Genomic DNA, 25,842 nt, shown 5'->3' on the forward strand with positions numbered 1-25,842 from the left:
AGGGACTGACTTCGGCGGAGGTCGTGACACCTTGGCCCAATGTGACCATTTTGTTATTTGGTAGTAATTTCATGGAGGCCATCAGGCCTCAATAAAACCCAATCATTATGATAATCAGAACAACACAACAGAACCAAACTCTATTGGTCCACTAATGGTGATGATTGTGTCTACCTAATTAGATATCCCATTCCCTCTTATCCACCTTCTAGCCACCAGATTCCCAGAGGTTTTTGCAGAAGACTTTTTCCAAGAAGTCGAGAGACATCTATCATCTATCTGCATCAGGGGAATATTATTAAACAAAATCTATTTAGTCATTCTGAAATTAATTCAGTGATTTAATGTATACAAAACCTTTGAATTTGCAGGACCCACTTTTAAATTCATGAATTAAATTAAGTTTCTCGCATTCTTCTCTGCAGATCCTCTCAAGCTCTGTCAGGTTGGATGGGGAGCGTTGCTGCACAGCTATTTTCAGGTCTCCAGAACTGTTAGATTGAGTTTAAGTCCAGGCTCTGGCTTGGCCACTCAAGGACATTCAGAGACTTGTTCCGAAGCCACTCCTGCATTGTCTTGGCTGTGTGCTTACATGTTGACTAGACTGGGCGCGGGCGTGGGCCATCGCGCTCACGTTGATTTTTGTCCACTCAAAACCAGACGAGATCAGGACACGCAGGTTGAAATATCAAAATGAACTCTGAACAAACTGTGTTAATTTCGGGACAGATCAAAAAGCAATAAGTATTTATGGCAATTTAGCTAGCAACACCAAGCTAGCTATCTAATTTGTCCATGGATATAAACATTGGGTTGTTATTTTAACTGAAATGCACAAGGGCCTCTACTGACAATGAATCCACAGATAAAAGGGTTTTCTAGTAATCTCTCCTCATCTTCTTCTTCTTCTTTGGACTTTATCTGGCAGTTGGCAACCAACTTTAAGGTTCATTACCACCACCAACTGGACTGGAGTGTGGAGCTCAGTTCATCTTTCAATCACCCAATCACCCACGTGGATATATGTTCCTAAAAACCAATGTGGAGATGGCATGTGGATATATGTTCCTATAAATCAATGAGGAGATGGCACGTGGATATATGTTCCTATAAACCAATGAGGAGATGGCACGTGGATATATGTTCCTATAAACCAATGAGGAGATGGCACGTGGGTATATGTTCCTATATACCAATGAGGAGATGGCACGTGGATATATGTTCCTATAAACCAATGAGGAGATGGCACGTGGATATATGTTCCTATAAACCAATGAGGAGATGGCACGTGGGTATATGTTCCTATAAACCAATGAGGAGATGGCACGTGGGTATATGTTCCTATAAACCAATGAGGAGATGGGAGAGGCGGGACTTGCAGCGCATCAAGCTACCACAAACCAAGTTATATTTTAGCGCCTGTCTGCGCAGGCGCTCGTTGACGCACGCAAGCAGTGTGGGTGCAATGCTTAAATAACATGTATGCGTAAATATATTTTGCAATGCTCAAGCATGACGCGACGCAGGCGGTGTGTGTGGTTAGCATGTTAGGGTTGTTGTCCAGTTGGAAGGTGAACCTTCACTCCAGTCTGAGGTCCTGAGGGCTATGGAGCAGGTTTTCATCAAGGATCTCTCTGTACTTTGCTCTGTGAATAACCCGAGCCTTAGCCTTCACCCTAACCTTAACCCTAACCCTAACCTTAACCCAACACCAACTCCATACTGAGACAGATTAAACAAGCACTAGACGGGATGGGGACTGTGTTTGTGTACTATGGTAATAGGCTATGTCATTATTAATGTGTTGACTTAAGCAGTTCTCTCAGGAGGGTTAATTCTTTACTCCGTCTTGAATTTTGTCTGTGCTTTGGGGCTTTTCAGAAGAATATCAGAGGAATGGAAGAGAGGGTGGCGGTGAAATAGCCCTTAGTTCCGTACAGTATTTATGCCTTACAACACTGAACATTCAATTGATTCCTAGTGACAATATAATTGAAAATGTATATATTTTTGTAAATAAATTTTAAAAAACTGTGTCTCATCATTTAAGTTGCTGTTTTAATTTCTTGCTTAGCTACAGGCGTTTTTCAAGTTGTTGCTTGAAGATGGTATAGCGCTAAGTTTAGTTTTTAGGTCACAGATAAGGTTATCATCATGCTTCTGTAGTTCACCAAAGCACTTCTGATTCACTTCATCCCCTTTGACCTCCTCATCTTCTTCCTCATCCTTCTCCACCACCTCCTCATCCTCTTCATCATCATCTTCCTCATCCTTCTCCACCACTTCCAGGTAGACTATTCCTCTGACCTGGTAGGTTATTAAACCCAGGTAGACTATTCCTCTGACCTGGTAGGTTATTCCCCCTGCCTAAAGACAACATTAACCCACTAGGCTAAAACAACAGTCTGACACAAATCTTCAAATTGATTTCCCTGTCATGTTTTCAAACTGTATACTATTTGAGCTATACATTATTTCCTAGATTGGTTGGATAATTGTGCATACATCTGAATAGTTCACAATCACAATTATTCCCCATAATGTGTATTACTTTCTTTTGACTCAATACTTCCTCTCTGTCTCTCTTTATCATTGGTAAAAATGTAATATCCTAACTTCCAGAAGAAAGTCAAATAGATTGATTTGTTCCACCACACAGTGAGGGTGGCATGACCTCATGACTCTGAAGAGTGGAGATGAATCGTATTTATAGTTCTTAATTTGACCAGAGATGGCAGGCGAGCTCTCTCATTCCCCTCAACCAGCCTGGAATCCCAGCTAGAACACCCCGTTGATTCCATAGTTCCATCGATCCTGCAAACGCTCCAGTCCGTTCCAGTGGAGTTTATCCCACTCCACTCTTTACCCCCAACACCGTTAGATCAATGAATTCGCGTACCCATCTCCTCTCTCTCACTGGTCTCCCACAGTGAACCGCTGGACAGCTCCCGTTACGAGTATTCGGAGCCTGCATGTTCTTTCCCAAGTCTTGGGGATTTCTACCGCGTTACGCTTGGAGCCTTTGCGCAGAAAAAGATGGTGAACTAACGGTTTTAGTTGTTGCTTCTTAACTTGGAAACTTATCACCGCCGTACCTGCTTTTTGTTGCTATTGTATCGGGAGATTTTCTTTGGAGCAACCGGTTCCATACGCACGGCGTTAACGAACGGATTCGTGCGTTGTGTGGTGTTTAGAGAAGGATTTTTGTGATAGTGGGACTAGTGTCGCTCAGCGGTGAAGCGCAATCATGGAGGGATCATTTGGATGTATTTGGGCGAAAAGACTTTCGGTATTTGTCTGGTTATGCTATCTCGCCAGCGATTCAACATCATATAGTAAGTCTCTGATTAAAACATATTTCAATGTCGAAACATGTCAACTATGCGGGTGTGCATGCGCACAAAAAAAGAGAAGCTGTGTTGTGTGTTGCATACAAATGTATTTCGTTGACACATCGGCTGTAGGCTATTGCTGGAGGTAGGCTTCCATTGGACGTGTATTGGTCTTGGTACTGTTGAGGAGAAGCCAACAGCTTTACGCTTGACTTTTACTCGGTTTTATAAAAAATGTTGCTACCTTTTCAGGCTGTTTAAAATGTTCCTGCATATCTTAGTCTACCTGTTTCACGTAGCCTAATTACTTATCGTTGTATTATTTTACAACCCTGTTGATTTGCTGATTGGCTATAATGAAATAACTCTGAATTGGCAATTTGCACCTGATCGAATCTATTCTCTCTCTCTCTCTTTCTCTCTCTCTCGTTCTCTCTCTCTCTCCTTTTCTCTCTCTCTTTCTCTTTCTCTTTCTCTCTCTCACTCTCACTCTCTCTCATTTTCTCTCTCTCTCGCTCTCTGTGTGTGTAGGTAGAATAATATATCTGAACCTCTATATTTAAACTTCACAATAAAATGTGTTATAGTAACTATATCACATTTTAAATTGATGTTCATTGAGGGAATACCGTGTATTTGTGTCAATAGGTCACCTGCTTGAGCCCTAGTAGACTGACTATGTAAATCTACCCACATGTAATCAAGCTGATCTAGGCTGGTCTACTGCCTATATAGCCTCTTGTACTCAACTAGTGGCATAGCCTTTATCCTACCCGCCCGCCCAGACACAAAACACATCCATAGTCCTTCCTCGTCATTATACACTAGTACAGCGTTATTACGAGGTCAAGGACTAGCAGGTGGATTCCTCCTAGTGTAGTACTGAGCATTAGTGATTTTTTTAAGGTCGGTTGTGTTTCGGTTAGACATTAAATGCACTGGGCATTATGTGGGTTGAATGCTGTGACATCGTAGCATTAAACAAGCAATAATACAAGTCCCCATGATGGTGTTGACTCCCCCCCATTACTGCTCACCGCTTACTGAACCAGCCGTTATTCACGTGACTTTTTAACTTGAATAAATATATTTCCAGTTTTTGTGTATTATTACATTTGGTTTGTTTCATGAATTTATTATTTCATCACAAAGTCATCATCTCCTCTCAAAAAGATCTATTCAAAGTAAAAACATCATTTATTGATTGATCTGAATAATAACTATCAATCACTTAGATCATGATTCCCCAAACTCGGTCCTGCCCCCCCCCCCCCCCAGCACCACACAGCTGATTCAAATCATTAAAGCTTGATGATGAGTTGGTTATTTGAATCAGCTGTGTAGCGAGGGGGGGGGGGTGGGGTTCCCCAGGACTGGAAGCCCCTGATTTAGATCATGTATTTTTAAGTAGAGATACCTTGCGAAGAAACTGTTATCCATCCCCTCTTGGTCCTGCATTCTTCTGTCTCTTTTATGTAGCAGGCGTAAAAGACACACAGACCGGACAGGTAGGTACACAATGGATTATGGTCATTGTTGTTGATTGACACATTTCTTCTGCAGTAAACTATGTAGAATAGTTGCCTGTTGGAAACTACAACTCCCTGCTACATTGCACAGTTCTGGCTTGATCTGATTAATCTATAGAGAAACTACAACTCCCTGCTACATTGCACAGTTCTGGCTTGATCTGATTAATCTATAGAGAAACTACAACTCCCTGCTACATTGCACAGTTCTGGCTTGATCTGATTAATCTATAGAGAAACTACAACTCCCTGCTACATTGAACAGTTCTGGCTTGATCTGATTAATCTATAGAGAAACTACAACTCCCTGCTACATTGAACAGTTCTGGCTTGATCTGATTAATCTATAGAGAAACTACAACTCCCTGCTACATTGCACAGTTCTGGCTTGATCTGATTAATCTATAGAGAAACGGAAGAATGTGCGCAGTTAGATCAAAGGATTTGTTTTTTTACAAAATATAATTCAAATAATTTAACTGATTTTGGTCAATTAGTTGTTTAAAAAAAAATTGTTGGTTGATCGCTCAGCACTATCTTCTAGACTAGTACTGTAGAGACTGGTAATCTGGGGACTGGTGGGTTCCTCCCAGACTAGTACTGTAGAGACTGGTAATCTGGGAACTGGTGGGTCCCTCTAGACTAGTACTGTAGAGACTGGTAATCTGGGGACTGGTGGGTTCCTCTAGACTAGTACTGTAGAGACTGGTAATCTGGGGACTAGTGGGTACCTCCTAGACTAGTACTGTAGAGACTGGTAATCTGGGGACTGGTGGGTTCCTCTAGACTAGTACTTTAGAGACTGGTAATCTGGGGACTGGTGGGTACCTCCTAGACTAGTACTGTAGAGACTGGTGGGTTCCTCCCAGACTAGTACTGTAGAGACGGGTAATCTGGGACTGGTGGGTACCTCCTAGACTAGTACTGTAGAGACTGATAATCTGGGGACTGGTGGGTTCCTCTAGACTAGTACTGTAGAGACTGGTAATCTGGGGAATAGTGGGTACCTCCCAGACTAGTACTGTAGAGACTGGTAATCTGGGGACTGGTGGGTTCCTCTAGACTAGTACTGTATAGACTGGTAACCTGGGGACTGCTGGGTACCTCCTAGACTAGTACTGTAGAGACTGGTAATCTGGGGACTGGTGGGTACATCATAGACTAGTACTGTAGAGACTGGTGATCTGGGGACTGGTGGGTTCCTCTAGACTAGTACTGTAGAGACTGGTAATCTGGGGACTGGTGGGTTCCTCCCAGACTAGTACTATAGAGACTGGTAATCTGGGGACTGGTGGGTGCCTCCCAGACTAGTACTGTAGAGACTGGTAATCTGGGAACTGGTGGGTCCCTCTAGACTAGTACTGTAGAGACTGGTAATCTGGGGACTAGTGGGTTCCTCTAGACTAGTACTGTAGAGACTGGTAATCTGGGGACTAGTGGGTACCTCCTAGACTAGTACTGTAGAGACTGGTAATCTGGGGACTGGTGGGTTCCTCTAGACTAGTACTTTAGAGACTGGTAATCTGGGGACTGGTGGGTACCTCCTAGACTAGTACTGTAGAGACTGGTGGGTTCCTCCCAGACTAGTACTGTAGAGACGGGTAATCTGGGACTGGTGGGTACCTCCTAGACTAGTACTGTAGAGACTGATAATCTGGGGACTGGTGGGTTCCTCTAGACTAGTACTGTAGAGACTGGTAATCTGGGGAATAGTGGGTACCTCCCAGACTAGTACTGTAGAGACTGGTAATCTGGGGACTGGTGGGTTCCTCTAGACTAGTACTGTATAGACTGGTAACCTGGGGACTGCTGGGTACCTCCTAGACTAGTACTGTAGAGACTGGTAATCTGGGGACTGGTGGGTACATCATAGACTAGTACTGTAGAGACTGGTGATCTGGGGACTGGTGGGTTCCTCTAGACTAGTACTGTAGAGACTGGTAATCTGGGGACTGGTGGGTTCCTCCCAGACTAGTACTATAGAGACTGGTAATCTGGGGACTGGTGGGTGCCTCCCAGACTAGTACTGTAGAGACTGGTAATCTGGGGACTGGTGGGTTCCTCTAGACTAGTACTGTAGAGACTGGTAATCTGGGGACTAGTGGGTACCTCCTAGACTAGTACTGTAGAGACTGGTAATCTGGGGACTGGTGGGTTCCTCTAGACTAGTACTTTAGAGACTGGTAATCTGGGAACTGGTGGGTCCCTCTAGACTAGTACTGTAGAGACTGGTAATCTGGGGACTGGTGGGTTCCTCTAGACTAGTACTGTAGAGACTGGTAATCTGGGGACTGGTGGGTACATCATAGACTAGTACTGTAGAGACTGGTGATCTGGGGACTGGTGGGTTCCTCTAGACTAGTACTGTAGAGACTGGTAATCTGGGGACTGGTGGGTTCCTCCCAGACTAGTACTATAGAGACTGGTAATCTGGGGACTGGTGGGTGCCTCCCAGACTAGTACTGTAGAGACTGGTAATCTGGGGATTGGTGGGTACCTCCTAGACTAGTACTGTAGAGACTGGTATTCTGTGGACTGGTGGGTACCTCCCAGACTAGTACTGTAGAGACTGGTAATCTGGGGACTAGTGGGTACCTCCTAGACTGGTACTGTAGAAACTGGTAATCTGGGGACTGGTGGGTTCCTCTAGACTAGTACTGTAGAGACTGGTAATCTGGGGACTGGTGGGTACCTCCTAGACTAGTACTGTAGAAACTGGTAATCTGGGGACTGGTGGGTACCTCCTAGACTAGTACTGTAGAGACTGGTGGGTACCTCCTAGACTAGTCCTGTAGAGACTGGTGGGTACCTCCTAGACTAGTACGGTAGAGACTGGTAATCTGGGGACTGGTGGGTACCTACCAGACTTGTACTGTAGAAACTGGTAATCTGGGAACTGGTGGGTCCCTCTAGACTAGTACTGTAGAGACTGGTAATCTGGGGACTGGTGGGTTCCTCTAGACTAGTACTGTAGAGACTGGTAATCTGGGGACTGGTGGGTACCTCCTTATCTAGTACTGTAGAGACTGGTACTCTGGGGACTGGTGTGTACCTCCTAGACTAGTACTGTAGAGACCGGTAATCTGGGGACTGGTGGGTCCCTCTAGACTAGTACTGTAGAGACTGGTAATCTGGGGACTGGTGGGTTCCTCCCAGACTAGTACTGTAGAGACTGGTAATCTGGGGACTGGTGGGTGTCTCCCAGACTAGTACTGTAGAGACTGGTAATCTGGGGACTGGTGGGTTCCTCCTAGACTAGTACTGTAGAGGCTGGTAATATGGGGACTGGTGGGTTCCTCTAGACTAGTACTGTAGAGACTGGTAATCCTGGGACTGGTGGGTTCCTCTAGACTAGTACTGTAGAGACTGGTAATCTGGGGACTGGTGGTTCCCTCTAGACTAGTACTGTAGAGACTGGTAATCTGGGACTGGTGGGTTCCTCATAGACAATTGACACACAGTGAGAGAGGGTGTTTCAAATAGGGTGTGTTAGAGAGGGCTGTCTCCACATAAGTACTGCAATAATATCTTGTTTGTATTTTTGGTTACCCTTACATCAGTGTAGAGCAGTGTTTAAATCCCTCTCTCCGAATGCAGCGGACATCAGTGTAGAGCAGTGTTTAAATCCCTCTCTCCGAATGCAGCGGACATCAGTGTAGAGCAGTGTTTAAATCCCTCTCTCCGAATGCAGCGGACATCAGTGTAGAGCAGTGTTTAAATCCCTGTCTCCGAATGCAGCGGACATCAGTGTAGAGCAGTGTTTAAATCCCTCTCTCCGAATGCAGCGGACATCAGTGTAGAGCAGTGTTTAAATCCCTCTCTCCGAATGCAGCGGACATCAGTGTAGAGCAGTGTTTACATCCCTCTCTCCGAATGCAGCGGACATCAGTGTAGAGCAGTGTTTACATCCCTCTCTCCGAATGCAGCGGACATCAGTGTAGAGCAGTGTTTAAATCCATCTCTCCAAATGCAGCGGACATCAGTGTAGAGCAGTGTTTAAATCCCTCTCTCCAAATGCAGCGGACATCAGTGTAGAGCAGTGTTTAAATCCCTCTCTCCAAATGCAGCGGACATCAGTGTAGAGCAGTGTTTAAATCCCTCTCTCCGAATGCAAAGGACATCAGTGTAGAGCAGTGTTTAAATCCCTCTCTCCGAATGCAAAGGACATCAGTGTAGAGCAGTGTTTAAATCCCTCTCTCCGAATGCAAAGGACATCAGTGTAGAGCAGTGTTTAAATCCCTCTCTCCGAATGCAAAGGACATCAGTGTAGAGCAGTGTTTAAATCCCTCTCTCCGAATGCAAAGGACATCAGTGTAGAGCAGTGTTTAAATCCCTCTCTCTGAATGCAAAGGACATCAGTTTAAATCCCTCTCTCTGAATGCAAAGGACATCAGTTTAAATCCCCCTCTCTGAATGCAAAGGACATCAGTTTAAATTTGTCTCTCTGAATGCAGCTGACATCAGTTTAAATCCCTCTCTCTGAATGCAGATGACATCAGTGTAGAGCAATGTTTAAATCCCTCTCTCTGAATGCAGCTGACATCAGTTTAAATCCCTCTCTCTGAATGCCACTCTTAATCAAGTGTCATGAGTAGTCAGGTCATGAACTCACAGTAAAGCTCAGGGCTTTGACAATGACCGAATGACAGTGTCTCCCTTTGCCCATCTCAGTAGTCCTCATGCTCTGGTGTTTGTAGTACACTATGCGGTTTACTACAATATCTATACCATTTAGAAGTCTGAAAAATATGGCTGCTGACGGGTCAAGGACAGGATTGGGATGGACCAATTAGGAGTCCCTTTATTGAGCATAACAACAGAATCACGCTGTGTATTTAGTATTTATTAGGATCCCCATTAGTTCCTGTGAACGCAGCTGCTGCTCTTTCTGGGGGTTTATTATGGATCCCCATTAGTTACCACAATATCACAACACCACAATACCACAATACCACAATATCACAATACCACAATACCACAATACCACAATACCACAATATTACAATACCACAATATCACAATACCACAATATCACAATACCACAAGATCACAATACCACAATACCACAATACCACAATATCACAATATCACAATACCACAATATCACAATATCACAATACACCAATTGATTGTGTGTGCAGGAGAGTGATATATCCTCATTAGTTATGTAATCTAGAGAGTGAAGATCTCTTCATTAGTTGTGTAATCTAGAGAGTGAAGATATCCTCGTTAGTTGTGTAATCTAGAGAGTGAAGATATCCTCGTTAGTTGTGTAATCTAGAGAGTGAAGATATCCTCGTTAGTTGTGTAATCTAGAGAGTGAAGATATCCTCGTTAGTTGTGTAATCTAGAGAGTGAAGATATCCTCGTTAGTTGTGTAATCTAGAGAGTGAAGATCTCTTCATTAGTTGTGTAATCTAGAGAGATATATATCCTCATTAGTTGTGTGCAATCTAGTCTCATCTGAGGTAGCAGGCAGCAGAAACACAGTCTTATTCCTCCCAGATCTGCTAAATTCCTGATATCCATGTCATATTGGCTGGTTTAATCTTCTCCGCAAGCTGCTGCAGCTGAATGATTGGGCCAGCCTCTCTGTAGACACACAAGCTGAGTTCCAAATGGAACCCTCTTCCCTCTATCAGGGCTCCTGCCTGAAACTTTTTCAGTTGGTGGCACTAGTATATGATTTTTGTCACAGTGCTTTAGATTACTGGAGATGACAGGCTTATCAATAAATACGTTGTTTCATCTTGTGACATGTCCAAGCAGGAATTCATGATTCAAGATATTTTCTTTGATGTGCAACCTAATCCTAAATCACGAACTGTGGGTTGACAAGGTATTGTTTAAAAAATATATTATACTGTTAAAACAGGGCTAAAGAATTATCTGAATTTTGTTGTTTGTTGTTCATGAATTTGTCTACATCTTTTATGTTTGCATAATATTATACCATAATTTATTTGGGGGGATAATTCACCACAAGAGGAGGGAAAACTTAGCTAGATCGCTAACATGAAATGTAATACACACTGTCAGTAGTCCTGTATTCATCCAATGTCCTAACTGTTGTAGCCTGCTATCCTATGCACTGGCGATGGCTGATGTGCATTTTTTGCATGCTCCGTATCTCAAAACCATGTCAAATAATGTGGCGACAGGGTAGCCTAGTGGTTAGAGGGTAGAGGTGGCATGGGTAGCCTAGTGGTTAGAGGGTAGAGGTGGCATGGGTAGCCTAGTGGTTAGAGGGTAGAGGTGGCATGGTTAGCCTAGTGGTTAGAGGGTAGAGGTGGCATGGGTAGCCTAGTGGTTAGAGGGTAGAGGCGGCATGGGTAGCCTAGTGGTTAGAGTGTAGAGGTGGCAGGTAGCCTAGTGGTTAGATTGTAGAGGCGGCAGGTAGCCTAGTGGTTAGAGGGTAGAGGTGGCAGGTAGCCTAGTGGTTAGAGTGTAGAGGTGGCAGGGTAGCCTAGTGGTTAGAGTGTAGAGGTGGCAGGGTAGCCTAGTGGTTAGAGTGTAGAGGCGGCAGGGTAGCCTAGTGGTTAGAGGGTAGAGGTGGCAGGTAGCCTAGTGGTTAGAGTGTTGAGGCGGCAGGTAGCCTAGTGGTTCGAGTGTAGAGGAGGCAGGGTAGCCTAGTGGTTAGAGTGTAGAGGCGGCAGGTAGCCTAGTGGTTAGAGTGTAGAGGAGGCAGGGTAGCCTAGTGGTTAGAGTGTAGAGGAGGCAGGGTAGCCTAGTGGTTAGAGTGTAGGGGCGGCAGGTAGCCTAGTGGTTAGAGTGTAGGGGCGGCAGGTAGCCTAGTGGTTAGAGTGTAGAGGCGGCAGGTAGCCTAGTGGTTAGAGTGTAGGGGCGGGAGGTAGCCTAGTGGTTAGAGTGTAGGGGCAGCAGCGTAGCCTAGTGGTAAGAGTGTAGGGGCGGCAGCGTAGCCTAGTGGTTAGAGTGTAGAGGAGGCAGGGTAGCCTAGTGGTTAGAGTGTAGGGGCGGCAGGGTAGCCGAGTGGTTAGAGTGTAGGGGCGGCAGGTAGCCTAGTGGTTAGAGTGTAGGTGCGGCAGGTAGCCGAGTGGTTAGAGTGTAGGGGCGGCAGGGTAGCCGAGTGGTTAGAGTGTAGGGGCGGCAGGTAGCCGAGTGGTTAGAGTGTAGGGGTGGCAGGGTAGCCGAGTGGTTAGAGTGTAGGGGCGGCAGGTAACCTAGTGGTTAGAGTGTGGGGGCGGCAGGTAACCTAGTGGTTAGATTGTAGAGGCGGCAGGTAGCCTAGTGGTTAGAGGGTAGAGGTGGCAGGTAGCCTAGTGGTTAGAGTGTAGAGGTGGCAGGGTAGCCTAGTGGTTAGAGTGTAGAGGTGGCAGGGTAGCCTAGTGGTTAGAGTGTAGAGGCGGCAGGGTAGCCTAGTGGTTAGAGGGTAGAGGTGGCAGGTAGCCTAGTGGTTAGAGTGTTGAGGCGGCAGGTAGCCTAGTGGTTCGAGTGTAGAGGAGGCAGGGTAGCCTAGTGGTTAGAGTGTAGAGGCGGCAGGTAGCCTAGTGGTTAGAGTGTAGAGGAGGCAGGGTAGCCTAGTGGTTAGAGTGTAGAGGAGGCAGGGTAGCCTAGTGGTTAGAGTGTAGGGGCGGCAGGTAGCCTAGTGGTTAGAGTGTAGGGGCGGCAGGTAGCCTAGTGGTTAGAGTGTAGAGGCGGCAGGTAGCCTAGTGGTTAGAGTGTAGGGGCGGGAGGTAGCCTAGTGGTTAGAGTGTAGGGGCAGCAGCGTAGCCTAGTGGTAAGAGTGTAGGGGCGGCAGCGTAGCCTAGTGGTTAGAGTGTAGAGGAGGCAGGGTAGCCTAGTGGTTAGAGTGTAGGGGCGGCAGGGTAGCCGAGTGGTTAGAGTGTAGGGGCGGCAGGTAGCCTAGTGGTTAGAGTGTAGGTGCGGCAGGTAGCCGAGTGGTTAGAGTGTAGGGGCGGCAGGGTAGCCGAGTGGTTAGAGTGTAGGGGCGGCAGGTAGCCGAGTGGTTAGAGTGTAGGGGTGGCAGGGTAGCCGAGTGGTTAGAGTGTAGGGGCGGCAGGTAACCTAGTGGTTAGAGTGTGGGGGCGGCAGGTAACCTAGTGGTTAGAATGTAGAGGCGGCAGGTAGCCTAGTGGTTAGAGCACTGGACTAGTAACCGTAAAGGTTGCAAGTTCAAATCCCCGAGCTGACAAGGTACAAATCTGTCATTCTGCCCGAGGCAGTTAACCCACAAATCCATAATTGAAAATAAGAATTTGTTCTTAACTGACTTGCCTAGAAAACTAATATTTCCCCAGAGCACACATCAAGGTGGAGAGAGTGGTTCGCTCATCACAGCAAAACAGGGTTAGTCAGACACTTACAGAAATCATGAGGATAACACACTTTACTGTTTGACTAAATCGTGGTTTTAGCTGCCCACTTTTGAGTGAGGTGACCATTTAATGAATATTCAGCTCGTACTGATTCGACCAATTGTTTTTCCTCACGCAGCCAAGTCAAAGGGTCACAAAATGGTCGCAGTCTGGAGCCTTTTGATAAGGGCCTAATGCGCTCTCTCTCTCTCTCCTTCTCTCTCTGTCTCTCTCTCTCACTCTCTCTTTCTCTCAATTCAATTCAATTCAAGGGCTTTATTGGCATGGGAAACATGTGTTAACATTGCCAAAGCAAGTGAGGTAGATAATATATAAAGTTAATATATAAAGTGAAATAAACAATAACAATTAACAGTAAACATTACACATACAGAAGTTTCAAAACAATAAAGACATAACTAATGTCATATTATATATATACCGTGTTGTAACGATGTACAAATGGTTAAAGGACACAAGATAAAATAAATAAGCATAAATATGGGTTGTATTTACAATGGTGTGTGTCCTTCACTGGTTGCCCTTTTCTCGTGGCAACAGGTCACAAATCTTGCTGCTGTGATGGCACACTGTGGAATTTCACCCAGTAGATATGGGAGTTTATCAAAATTGGATTTGTTTTCGAATTCTTTGTGAATCTGTGTAATCTGAGGGAAATATGTATCTCTAATATGGTCATACATTGGGCAGGAGTTTAGGAAGTGCAGCTCAGTTTCCACCTCATTTTGTGGGCAGTGAGCACATAGCCTGTCTTCTCTTGAGAGCCATGTCTGCCTACGGCGGCCTTTCTCAATAGCAAGGCTATGCTCGCTAAGTCTGTACATAGTCAAAGCTTTCCTTAATTTTGGGTCAGTCACAGTGGTCAGGTATTCTGCCGCTGTGTACTCTCTGTGTAGGGCCAAATAGCATTCTAGTTTGCTCTGTTTTTTTGTTAATTCTTTCCAATGTGTCAAGTAATTATCTTTTTGTTTTCTCATGATTTGGTTGGGTCTAACTGTGCTGCTGTCTTGGGGCTCTTGTAGGGTGTGTTTGTGTTTGTGAACAGAGCCCCAGGACCAGCTTGCTTAGGGGACTCTTCTCCAGGTTCATCTCTCTGTAGGTGATGGCTTTGTTATGGAAGGTTTGGGAATCGCTTCCTTTTAGGTGGTTGTAGAATATAACGGCTCTTTTCTGGATTTTGATAATTAGTGGGTATCGGCCTAATTCTGCTCTGCATGCATTATTTGGTGTTCTACGTTGTACACGGAGGATATTTTTGCAGAATTCTGCGTGCAGAGTCTCAATTTGGTTTGTCCCATTTTGTGAAGTCTTGGTTAGTGAGCGGACCCCAGACCTCACAACCATAAAGGGCAATGGGCTCTATGACTGATTCAAGTATTTTTCCGCCAAACCCTAATTGGTATGTTGAAATTTATGTTCCTTTTGATGGCATAGAATGCCCTTCTTGCCTCGTCTCTCAGATCGTTCACAGCTTTGTGGAAGTTACCTGTGGCGCTCTCTCTCTTTCTTTCTCTCTCTCTCTCTCTCTCTTTCTCTTTCTCTCTCTTTCTCTCTCTCTCTCTCTCTCTCTCTCTTTCTCTCTCTCTCTCTCTCTCTCTCTCTCTCTCTCTCTCTCTCTCTCTCTCTTTCTCTCTCTCTCTCTCTCTCTCTCTTTCTCTCTCTCTCTCTCTCTCTCTTTCTCTCTCTCTCTCTCTCTCTCTCTCTCTCTCTCTCTCTCTCTCTCTCTCTCTCTCTCTCTCTCTCTCTCTCTCTCTCTCTCTCTCTCTATATTTCTCTCTCTCTCACAATTTCATGTTTTCGATCTGAAATACTTCCCGGCTTAAATAAAAAAGAACCATACCAGACTTGGAGTGCATATGTAGAGCAGACTTACATCGTAAGATATATATATATATATATATATAAACATATGATGCCTGTAACCAGTGAGATCAATAACAGAGCCATGATAATGTAGGTTCACTCTCCCTAATTGCATAGTGGGTCTGGCTAGTAGACATCTCTATCTTTATTTAGCTGAGATTGACTAGCAAAGGAAAGATGTCTGGTCTCACTTAGAGATTTACTAGGAAAGGAAAGGTGTCTGGTCTGGTCTCACTTAGAGATTGACTAGGAAAGGAAAGATGTCTGGTCTCACTTAGAGATTGACTAGGAAAGGAAAGGTGTCTGGTCTGGTCTCACTAAGAGATTGACTAGGAAAGGAAAGATGCCTGGTCTCACTTAGAGATTGACTAGGAAAGGAAAGATGTCTGGTCTCACTTAGAGATTGACTAGGAAAGGAAAGGTGTCTGGTCTCACTTAGAGATTGACTAGGAAAGGTGTCTGGTCTGGTCTCACTTAGAGATTGACTTGGAAAGGAAAGATGTCTGGTCTCACTTCGAGATTGACGAGGAAAGGAAAGATGTCTGGTCTGGTCTCACTTAGAGACTGAGCGGTGTGACGGCTGCGTAGTCCCATGGTGTTTATACTTGCATGTTTGTACAGATGAACGTGGTACATTCAGGCATTTGTAAAATACTCCCCAGGATGAACCAGACTTGTGGAGGTCTACAATCTTTTCTCTGAGGTCTTGGCTGATTTCTTTTGATCATCCCATGATGTCAAGCAAAGAGGCACTAAGTTTGAAGGTAGGCCTTGAAATACATCCACAGGTACACCTCCAATTGTCTCACATTATGTCAATAAGCCTATCAGAAGCTTCTAAAGTCTTGACATCATTTCCAAGCTGTTTAAAGGCACAGTCAACTTAGTGTATGTAAACTTCTGACCCAGTGGAATTGTGTTACAGTGAATTATAAGTGAAATAATCTGTCTGTAAACAATTGTTGGAAAAATGACTTGTGTCATGCATAATGTAGATGTCCTAACCGACTTGCCAAAACTATAGTTTGTTAACAAGAATTTTGTGGATTGGTTGAAAAAACAAGTTTTAATGACTCCAACCTAAGTGAATGTGAACTTCCGACTTCAGCTGTATGTAAATAAACATAAACATTGAATTAAATGAGGCTTTCTTTTGTATATGTGTTCTGCTTTAAAGTGTTATCAGGGCCTTGGAGCATTTCACAATGGAGGGAGGAGGAAGAAGGAGGAGGAGGAGCATGGTAAAGGATGGATGGAGGAAAGGGAGGAGGGAGGGAGGGAGGGAGGGAGGGAGGGAGGGAGGGAGGGAGGGAGGGAGGGAGGGAGGGAGGGAGGGAGGGAGGGAGGATGGGAGGGAGGGAGGGATGGGAGGGAGGGAGGAAGGAGGGATGGAAGAGGGAGGGAGGGAGGGAGGGAGGGAGGGAGGGAGGGAGGGAGGGAGAGGAGGGAGGGAGGAGGGAGGAAGGAGGGATGGAAGGAAGGAGGGATGGAAGGAGGGATGAAAGGGAGTTGGGAGGAAGGAGGGAGGGAGAAAAGGAGGGATGAAAGTGAGGAGGGAGGAGTGAGGGAGGTAGGAAAGGGAGGAGGGACGGATGGAAGGAAAGGGAGGAGGGAGGGATGGAGAAGATGGATGGTAGAGGATGGAGGATGGTGGAGGGAGGGAGGGAGGGTGTTGGATGGAGGGAGAGAGGAGGGAGGGAGAGAGAGAGAGAGGATGGAGGGAGGAAGGAGGATGGTGGAAGGAGGGGGATGGATGAAGTGCAGTGCAGGGAGCCTTGGGCATGGTGCATCACTAATCTTTATAAGTGGCTGTACATTTCACACCACTGTACAGAAGTGTGTGTGTGTGTGGGGGGGGGGGGGGGGGGGGGGGGTTATTTCACGGCCAATGGCTGTTCTTTGCTCAGTGGTTTCAGGAGGCTCCAACGACCTGCTATGAATATTTATAGCTTTAGCTTCAGTAAACACTCTCATCTGGGCTCAGATTAGGGCTGGGACAATTACTGTATAACCGTGTAACTCACGGTTACGGATGAAGAATGTCATGAAAATAAAATTACTGTCATAACCGTTTCAGACGGGACAGCAGGGGCTTTGTGTGGTTGAGTCCGTTTCTGCTGTAACATGGACTACAGTAACAGGGAATACAGTAACAGGGACTACAGTAACAGGGACTACAGTAACAGGGACTACAGTAACAGGGACTACAGTAACATGGACTACAGTAACAGGGACTACAGTAACAGGGACTACAGTAACAGGGACTACAGTAACATAGACTACAGTAACAGGGACTACAGTAACAGGGACTGCAGTAACATGGACTACAGTAACAAGGACTACAGTAACAGGGACTACAGTAACAGGGACTACAGTAACATGGACTACAGTAACATGGACTACAGTAACAGGGACTACAGTAACAGGGACTGCAGTAACAGGGACTACAGTAACAGGGACTACAGTAACATGGACTACAGTAACAGGGACTACAGTAACAGGGACTGCAGTAACAGGGACTACAGTAACATGAACTACAGTAACATGGACTACAGTAACAGGGACTACAGTAACAGGGACTGCAGTAACATGGACTACAGTAACATGGACTACAGTAACAGGGACTGCAGTAACATGGACTACAGTAACAGGGACTGCAGTAACAGGGACTACAGTAAAATGGACTACAGTAACAGGGACTACAGTAACATGGACTACAGTAACAGGGACTACAGTAACATGGACTACAGTAACAGGGACTACAGTAACAGGGACTACAGTAACAGGGACTACAGTAACATGGACTACAGTAACAGGGACTACAGTAACATGGACTACAGTAACATGGACTACAGTAACATGGACTATAGTAACATGGACTTCAGTAACATGGACTATAGTAACATGGACTTCAGTAACATGGACTGTAGTAACATGGACTACAGTAACATGGACTACAGTAACATGGACTACAGTAACATGGACTACAGTAACAGGGACTACAGTAACATGGACTACAGTAACAGGGACTACAGTAACAGGGACTACAGTAACATGGATTACAGTAACATGGGCTACAGTAACATGGACTACAGTAACATGGACTACAGTAACATGGACTTCAGTAACATGGACTACAGTAACAGGGACTACAGTAACAGGGACTACAGTAACATGGACTACAGTAACAGGGACTACAGTAACAGGGACTACAGTAACATGGACTTCAGTAACATGGACTATAGTAACAGGGACTACAGTAACATGGACTACAGTAACAGGGACTACAGTAACATGGACGACAGTAACAGGGACTACAGTAACATGGACCACAGTAACATGGGCTACAGTAACATGGACTACAGTAACAGGGACTACAGTAACATGGGCTACAGTAACATGGACCACAGTAACAGGGACTACAGTAACATGGACTACAGTAACATGGACCACAGTAACATGGATTACAGTAACATGGATGACAGTAACAGGGACTACAGTAACATGGACTACAGTAACAGGGAATACAGTAACAGGGACTACAGTAACATGGACTACAGTAACATGGACTACAGTAACAGGGACTACAGTAACATGGACTACAGTAACAGGGACTACAGTAACATGGACTATAGTAACATGGACTTCAGTAACATGGACTATAGTAACATGGACTTCAGTAACAGGGACTACAGTAACATGGACCACAGTAACATGGACGACAGTAACAGGGACTACAGTAACATGGACCACAGTAACATGGGCTACAGTAACATGGACTACAGTAACAGGGACTACAGTAACATGGGCTACAGTAACATGGACTACAGTAACAGGGACTACAGTAACATGGACTACAGTAACATGGACCACAGTAACATGGATTACAGTAACATGGATGACAGTAACAGGGACTACAGTAACATGGGCTTCAGTAACATGGACTGTAGTAACATGGACTACAGTAACATGGACTACAGTAACATGGACTACAGTAACATGGACTACAGTAACAGGGACTACAGTAACATGGACTACAGTAACAGGGACTACAGTAACAGGGACTACAGTAACATGGATTACAGTAACATGGACTACAGTAACAGGGACTACAGTAACATGGACTACAGTAACATGGACTACAATAACATGGACTTCAGTAACATGGACTACAGTAACAGGGACTACAGTAACAGGGACTACAATTACATGGACTACAGTAACAGGGACTACAGTAACAGGGACTACAGTAACATGGACTTCAGTAACATGGACTATAGTAACATGGACTTCAGTAACAGGGACTACAGTAACATGGACCACAGTAACAGGGACTACAGTAACATGGACCACAGTAACATGGGCTACAGTAACATGGACTACAGTAACAGGGACTACAGTAACATGGGCTACAGTAACATGGACTACAGTAACAGGGACTACAGTAACATGGACTACAGTAACATGGACCACAGTAACATGGATTACAGTAACATGGATGACAGTAACAGGGACTACAGTAACATGGGCTTCAGTAACATGGACTGTAGTAACATGGACTACAGTAACATGGACTACAGTAACATGGTCTTCAGTAACATGGACTTCAGTACAGGGACTACAGTAACAGGGACTTCAGTAACATGGACTACAGTAACATGGACTACACTAATATGGACTACAGTAACATGGACTACAGTAACATGGACTACAGTAACATGGACCACAGTAACATGGACCACAGTAACAAGGACTTCAGTAACATGGACCACAGTAACAGGGACTACAGTAACATGGGCTTCAGTAACATGGACTTCAGTAACATGGACTGCAGTAACATGGACTGCAGTAACATGGACTACAGTAACATGGACTACAGTAACATGGTCTTCAGTAACATGGACTTCAGTACAAGGACTACAGTAACAGGGGCTTCAGTAACATGGTCTTCAGTAACATGGACTTCAGTACAAGGACTACAGTAACAGGGGCTTCAGTAACATGGACTACAGTAACGTGGACTACAGTAACATGGTCTTCAGTAACATGGACTTCAGTACAGGGACTACAGTAACATGGACTATAGTAACATGGACTACACTAACATGGACTACAGTGACATGGACTTCAGTAACAGGGACTACAGTGACATGGACTACAGTAACATGGACTTCAGTAACATGGACTACAGTAACAGGGACTACAGTAACAGGGACTTCAGTGACATTGACTAGAGTAACATGGAATACAGTAACATGGTCTACAGTAACAGGGACTACAGTAACATGGACTACAGTAACATGGACTTCAGTAACATGGACCACAGTAACATGGACTACACTAACATGGACTTCAGTAACATGGAATATAGTAACATGGACTACCGTAACATGGACTACACTAACATGGACTTCAGTAACATGGACCACAGTAACATGGACCACAGTAACATGGACTACACTAACATGGACTTCAGTAACATGGAATATAGTAACATGGACTACCGTAACATGGACTTCAGTAACAGGGACTACAGTAACATGGACTTCAGTAACATGGACTGCAGTAACATGGAATATAGTAACATGGACTACACTAACATGGACTACAGTGACATGGACTTCAGTAACAGGGACTACAGTAACATGGACTACAGTAACATGGACTTCAGTAACATGGACTACAGTAACAGGGACTACAGTAACATGGACTTCAGTAACATGGACTACAGTAACAGGGACTTCAGTAACATGGACTGACACTGTCCACCTAGCTATCTGGAGATGAATGTACTGACTATGACTGTGATATGTGGTTGTCCCACCTAGCTATCTGGAGATGAATGTACTGACTATGACTGGTCCACCTAGCTATCTGGAGATGAATGTACTGACTATGACTGGTCCACCTAGCTATCTGAAGATGAATGTACTGACTATGACTGGTCCACCTAGCTATCTGGAGATGAATGTACTGACTATGACTGTGATATGTCGTTGTCCCACCTAGCTATCTGAAGATGAATGTTCTGACTATGACTGGTCCACCTAGCTATCTATACTGGGGTGGAGAGACACGGAGAGGGGGGTAAGGACTGAGATAAAGGAGAGATCTCTCTTGTGTCATGGATCAACAAGCTATGGTCTCTCTTGTGTCAGGGATCAACATGCTATGGTCTCTCTTGTGTCAGGGGCCAACAAGCTATGGTCTCTCTTGTGTCATGGACCAACAAGCTATGGTCTCTCTTGTGTCATGGACCAACAAGCTATGGTCTCTCTTGTGTCATGGATCAACAAGCTATGGTCTCTCTTGTGTCAGGGATCAACAAGCTATGGTCTCTCTTGTGTCAGGAGCCAACAAGCTATGGTCTCTCTTGTGTCAGGGGCCAACAAGCCTACTTGGGGGACTGCTTAGAACTATTGAACTGACTTCATTATAGTCAGTTAACTATTTCAGGGACTGGCCAGCAACATCCCAGGAACTGGTACAGGTCCACAGGCCGTAGGTTGAGAAACATTGAACTGGACCACAATCCAAAACTTTGTAATCTATCAAGTACATTTGTAATTCTTTAATTCTCCAGGCATTAACACAGACAACACAGTGATTGTATGAATGAACAGCTTGACAAGTAACGTGGTTAATTAATTCACCTGTGTATTTATGTAAACACTGTGGAATAGAATCATGTGTTGTTGGTTGAAAGTGCTCGTATTTCATTTCCAACGTTAACATAATCACAGATCTTCTCGGTCAGATTACATTAGGGGGGGGGGAGCATACGGCTGAGTGAAGATATAAAGAGATAGGATCTGCACCAAATAGCACCCTATTCCCTATATAGTTCAAAAGTAGTGGACTTTGTAGGGATAGGGTGCTATTTGGAATGCACCCAGATATATATTTCTTGTTGATCCACATCTGTTGTATTTATTGAAAACAGAGGTTGTTGCAGTGTAGTACGCGACTTTATTATTTATTCATCTCGCTGGCCGACTACACCATCCATCCACAAAATCACAGCAGCTGCCAAGAAGTAAGACACTGAAAGAAACATATGGCTTCCCCCTAGCCATCACCTTGAGGATGATATGTTGGCTGATATCTCTGTCTGTCGGTTTGTCACAGGTGCTTGCTAGAGTGTTTGAGTTGATATGATATGATTCTAGAGTGTTTGAGTTGATATGATATGATTCTAGAGTGTTTGAGTTGATATGATATGATTCTAGAGTGTTTGAGTTGATATGATATGATTCTAGAGTGTTTGAGTTGATATGATATGATTCTAGAGTGTTTGAGTTGATATGATATGATTCTAGAGTGTTTGAGTTGATATGATATGATTCTAGAGTGTTTGAGTTGATATGATTCTCACACAGAGGGCTGATGAAATACATCCCAGCTGATGGTGCGATGCAATGAGCATTCTCATGGTCCACTGCTGAAATCATCCCTATCTCTTCCTCCACCTCCTTAACTTCCTCTTCCTCCTCCATCTCCTCACCCTCCTCTTCCTCCTTCACTCCCTCCTCTTCATCTACCTCCTCCTCCCTCTTCTCTTCCTCTTCCTCCTCCTCCTCTTCCTCCTCCTCATCTTCCACTGCCTCTTCCTCCCCCTTATCATCTACCTCTTCCTTCTCTTCTCCTCTTCCTCCTCCTTCCTCGAGTTTTCTTCTCCTTCCTCCTCTTCCTCCTCCTCCTCCTCTTCCTCCACTTCCTCCTCCTCTTTCTCCTCTTCCTCATCACCCTCATCATCTTCCTATTCCTCATCATCCTCATCTTCCTCTTCCTCCTCCTCCTCCCTCCTATCATCTCTATCTTTTATTCTCATGTCTGTCTCTCTGTTTTAGAGAGACAGCCTGCCACCCACCCCACCCCACCCCACCCCACACTGCAACCCACCCCACACAGCAACCCACCCCACCCCACCCCACACTGCCACCCACCCCACACAGCAACCCACCCCACACTGCTACCCACCCCACACTGCAACCCACCCCACACTGCTACCCACCCCACACTGCAACCCACCCCACACTGCCTCCCACCCCACCCCACACTGCAACCCACCCCACACAGCAACCCACCCCACCCCACACTGCCTCCCACCCCACCCCACCCCACACTGCAACCCACCCCACACAGCAACCCACCCCACCCCACCCCACACTGCCACCCACCCCACACTGCAACCCACCCTACACTGCAACCCACCCCACACTGCTACCCACCCCACACTGCAACCCACCCCACCCCACACTGCTACCCACCCCACACTGCTACCCACCCCACACTGCAACCCACCCCACACTGCTACCCACCCCACACTGCAACCCACCCCACCCCACACTGCAACCCACCCCACACTGCTACCCACCCCACACTGCAACCCACCCCACACTGCAACCCACCCCCCACTGCAACCCACACTGCCACCCCACACTGCAACCCACCCCCCACTGCCACCCACCCCACACTGCCATCCATCCCACACTGCCACCCACCCCACACTGCCACCCATCCCACACTGCACAGACCACTGTCAATCCATACCTGTCTGCCACACAGAGCTGTGATTTAGGCTCTGCTGGGAAGACAATCAGTGGTCTGTGGAGGTGAGAAAGAACTCCGTACGTCTTCTACAGTGCCCACATAACACAATACGTTAGACATTTCTAGACTAGGGTGTCCTATAGATCTACCAGCAACAAATATCTACGTTGTTTATAGAAGTTAGAAACTACAGATTTCTCACCAAACTTAATTTTAAACCAGTTATTCTATTTAAAATTTTTAAAAAGTGCACTAAAAGTAACAGCATAACTGTGACTAAACGGGTTCTGTTGTGTTGTCTAGCGGCTGAATCGTTATTGACTCTTGGCACGGTGCCGTCCGAGGGCCATGTCAGTTACTCACTCGGCTCCACTGGAAGTCTTGGCTGGCTGTGCCCTTTGCCAAGACACCGATAACCACAATGCCCCTTCTTAAGCTGGAAGCCACAGTTTATCCATGGACCCTTTGGGTCGTAATCCGGCTCCAGCTGGAGACATGAGAGGTCGCTTGGCAGACACGGATGTAAGTCAAAGCACTGTCCTTAAACTCAGCGAGGAGAAGATTGGCCTTTCTCTACGTGTTTCTTGTTGTTGCGGAAGTTAGATAGATAGTAGATCTGCTAATGCTAACTTTGTATCGCTGAATCTATCTTTAGGAGATGTGGGTTACTGTATGCTGTGCCTGTTGACACGATAGGTGGTGTTAGATAGATAGTAGATCTGCTAATGCTAACTTTGTATCGCTGAATCTATCTTTAGGAGATGTGGGTTACTGTATGCTGTGCCTGTTGACACGATAGGTGGTGTTAGATAGATAGTAGATCTGCTAATGCTAACTTTGTATCGCTGAATCTATCTTTAGGAGATGTGGGTTACTGTATGCTGTGCCTGTTGACACGATAGGTGGTGTTAGATAGATAGTAGATCTGCTAATGCTAACTTTGTATCGCTGAATCTATCTTTAGGAGATGTGGGTTACTGTATGCTGTGCCTGTTGACACGATAGGTGGTGTTAGATAGATAGTAGATCTGCTAATGCTAACTTTGTATCGCTGAATCTATCTTTAGGAGATGTGGGTTACTGTATGCTGTGCCTGTTGACACGATAGGTGGTGTTAGATAGATAGTAGATCTGCTAATGCTAACTTTGTATCGCTGAATCTATCTTTAGGAGATGTGGGTTACTGTATGCTGTGCCTGTTGACACGATAGGTGGTGTTAGATAGATAGTAGATCTGCTAATGCTAACTTTGTATCGCTGAATCTATCTTTAGGAGATGTGGGTTACTGTATGCTGTGCCTGTTGACACGATAGGTGGTGTTAGATAGATAGTAGATCTGCTAATGCTAACTTTGTATCGCTGAATCTATCTTTAGGAGATGTGGGTTACTGTATGCTGTGCCTGTTGACACGATAGGTGGTGTTAGATAGATAGTAGATCTGCTAATGCTAACTTTGTATCGCTGAATCTATCTTTAGGAGATGTGGGTTACTGTATGCTGTGCCTGTTGACACGATAGGTGGTGTTAGATAGATAGTAGATCTGCTAATGCTAACTTTGTATCGCTGAATCTATCTTTAGGAGATGTGGGTTACTGTATGCTGTGCCTGTTGACACGATAGGTGGTGTTAGATAGATAGTAGATCTGCTAATGCTAACTTTGTATCGCTGAATCTATCTTTAGGAGATGTGGGTTACTGTATGCTGTGCCTGTTGACACGATAGGTGGTGTTAGATAGATAGTAGATCTGCTAATGCTAACTTTGTTAAATCTTAGATTTAGTGGGGTTTTGTTTGTTATGAAATGCGTGTCTTTATTTTGTATGAATGTTTTATTTGCAAAAAAAATTATTTAACCTTTATTTAACCAGGCAAGTCAGTTAAGGACACATTCTTATTTTCAATGATGGCCTAGGAACAGTGGGTGAACTGCCTGTTCAGGGGCAGAACGACAGATTTGTACCTTGTCAGTTGGGGGTTTGAACTCGCAACCTTCCGGTTACTAGTCCAACGCTCTAACCACTAGGCTACGCTGCCCAGTGTGACACTGCCCATTGCTCCATTAGGAGATGAAAGGAATACGTTTGTTTTATCCAAGTTGTGCATTTAGGTTGTCTTCTCTCTGAAGAAAGCCTCTCATTTACAGTGGCTTCTCTCTGAAGAAAGACTCTCATTTACAGTGGCTTCTCTCTGAAGAAAGACTCTCATTTACAGCGGCTTCTCTCTGA

At 45.2% G+C, this 25,842-nt stretch overlaps 1 protein-coding gene across 1 annotated transcript in view; it reads left to right on the plus strand.

Annotated features, from left to right (window-relative positions):
- The first annotated feature begins 2,915 nt into the window (after positions 1–2,915).
- dcc (DCC netrin 1 receptor) overlaps positions 2,916–25,842 on the plus strand; it is a 699,685-nt gene continuing 676,758 nt past the window's right edge. Inside the window, exon 1 of the mRNA XM_031825895.1 lies at positions 2,916–3,335. Coding sequence (XP_031681755.1) covers positions 3,248–3,335 — 88 coding nt within the window. The 5' untranslated portion in view covers positions 2,916–3,247. The remainder of the gene's footprint in view (positions 3,336–25,842) is intronic.

Source organism: Oncorhynchus kisutch, linkage group LG6, assembly GCF_002021735.2.
Source record: "Oncorhynchus kisutch isolate 150728-3 linkage group LG6, Okis_V2, whole genome shotgun sequence".
Taxonomy (NCBI): domain Eukaryota; kingdom Metazoa; phylum Chordata; class Actinopteri; order Salmoniformes; family Salmonidae; genus Oncorhynchus; species Oncorhynchus kisutch.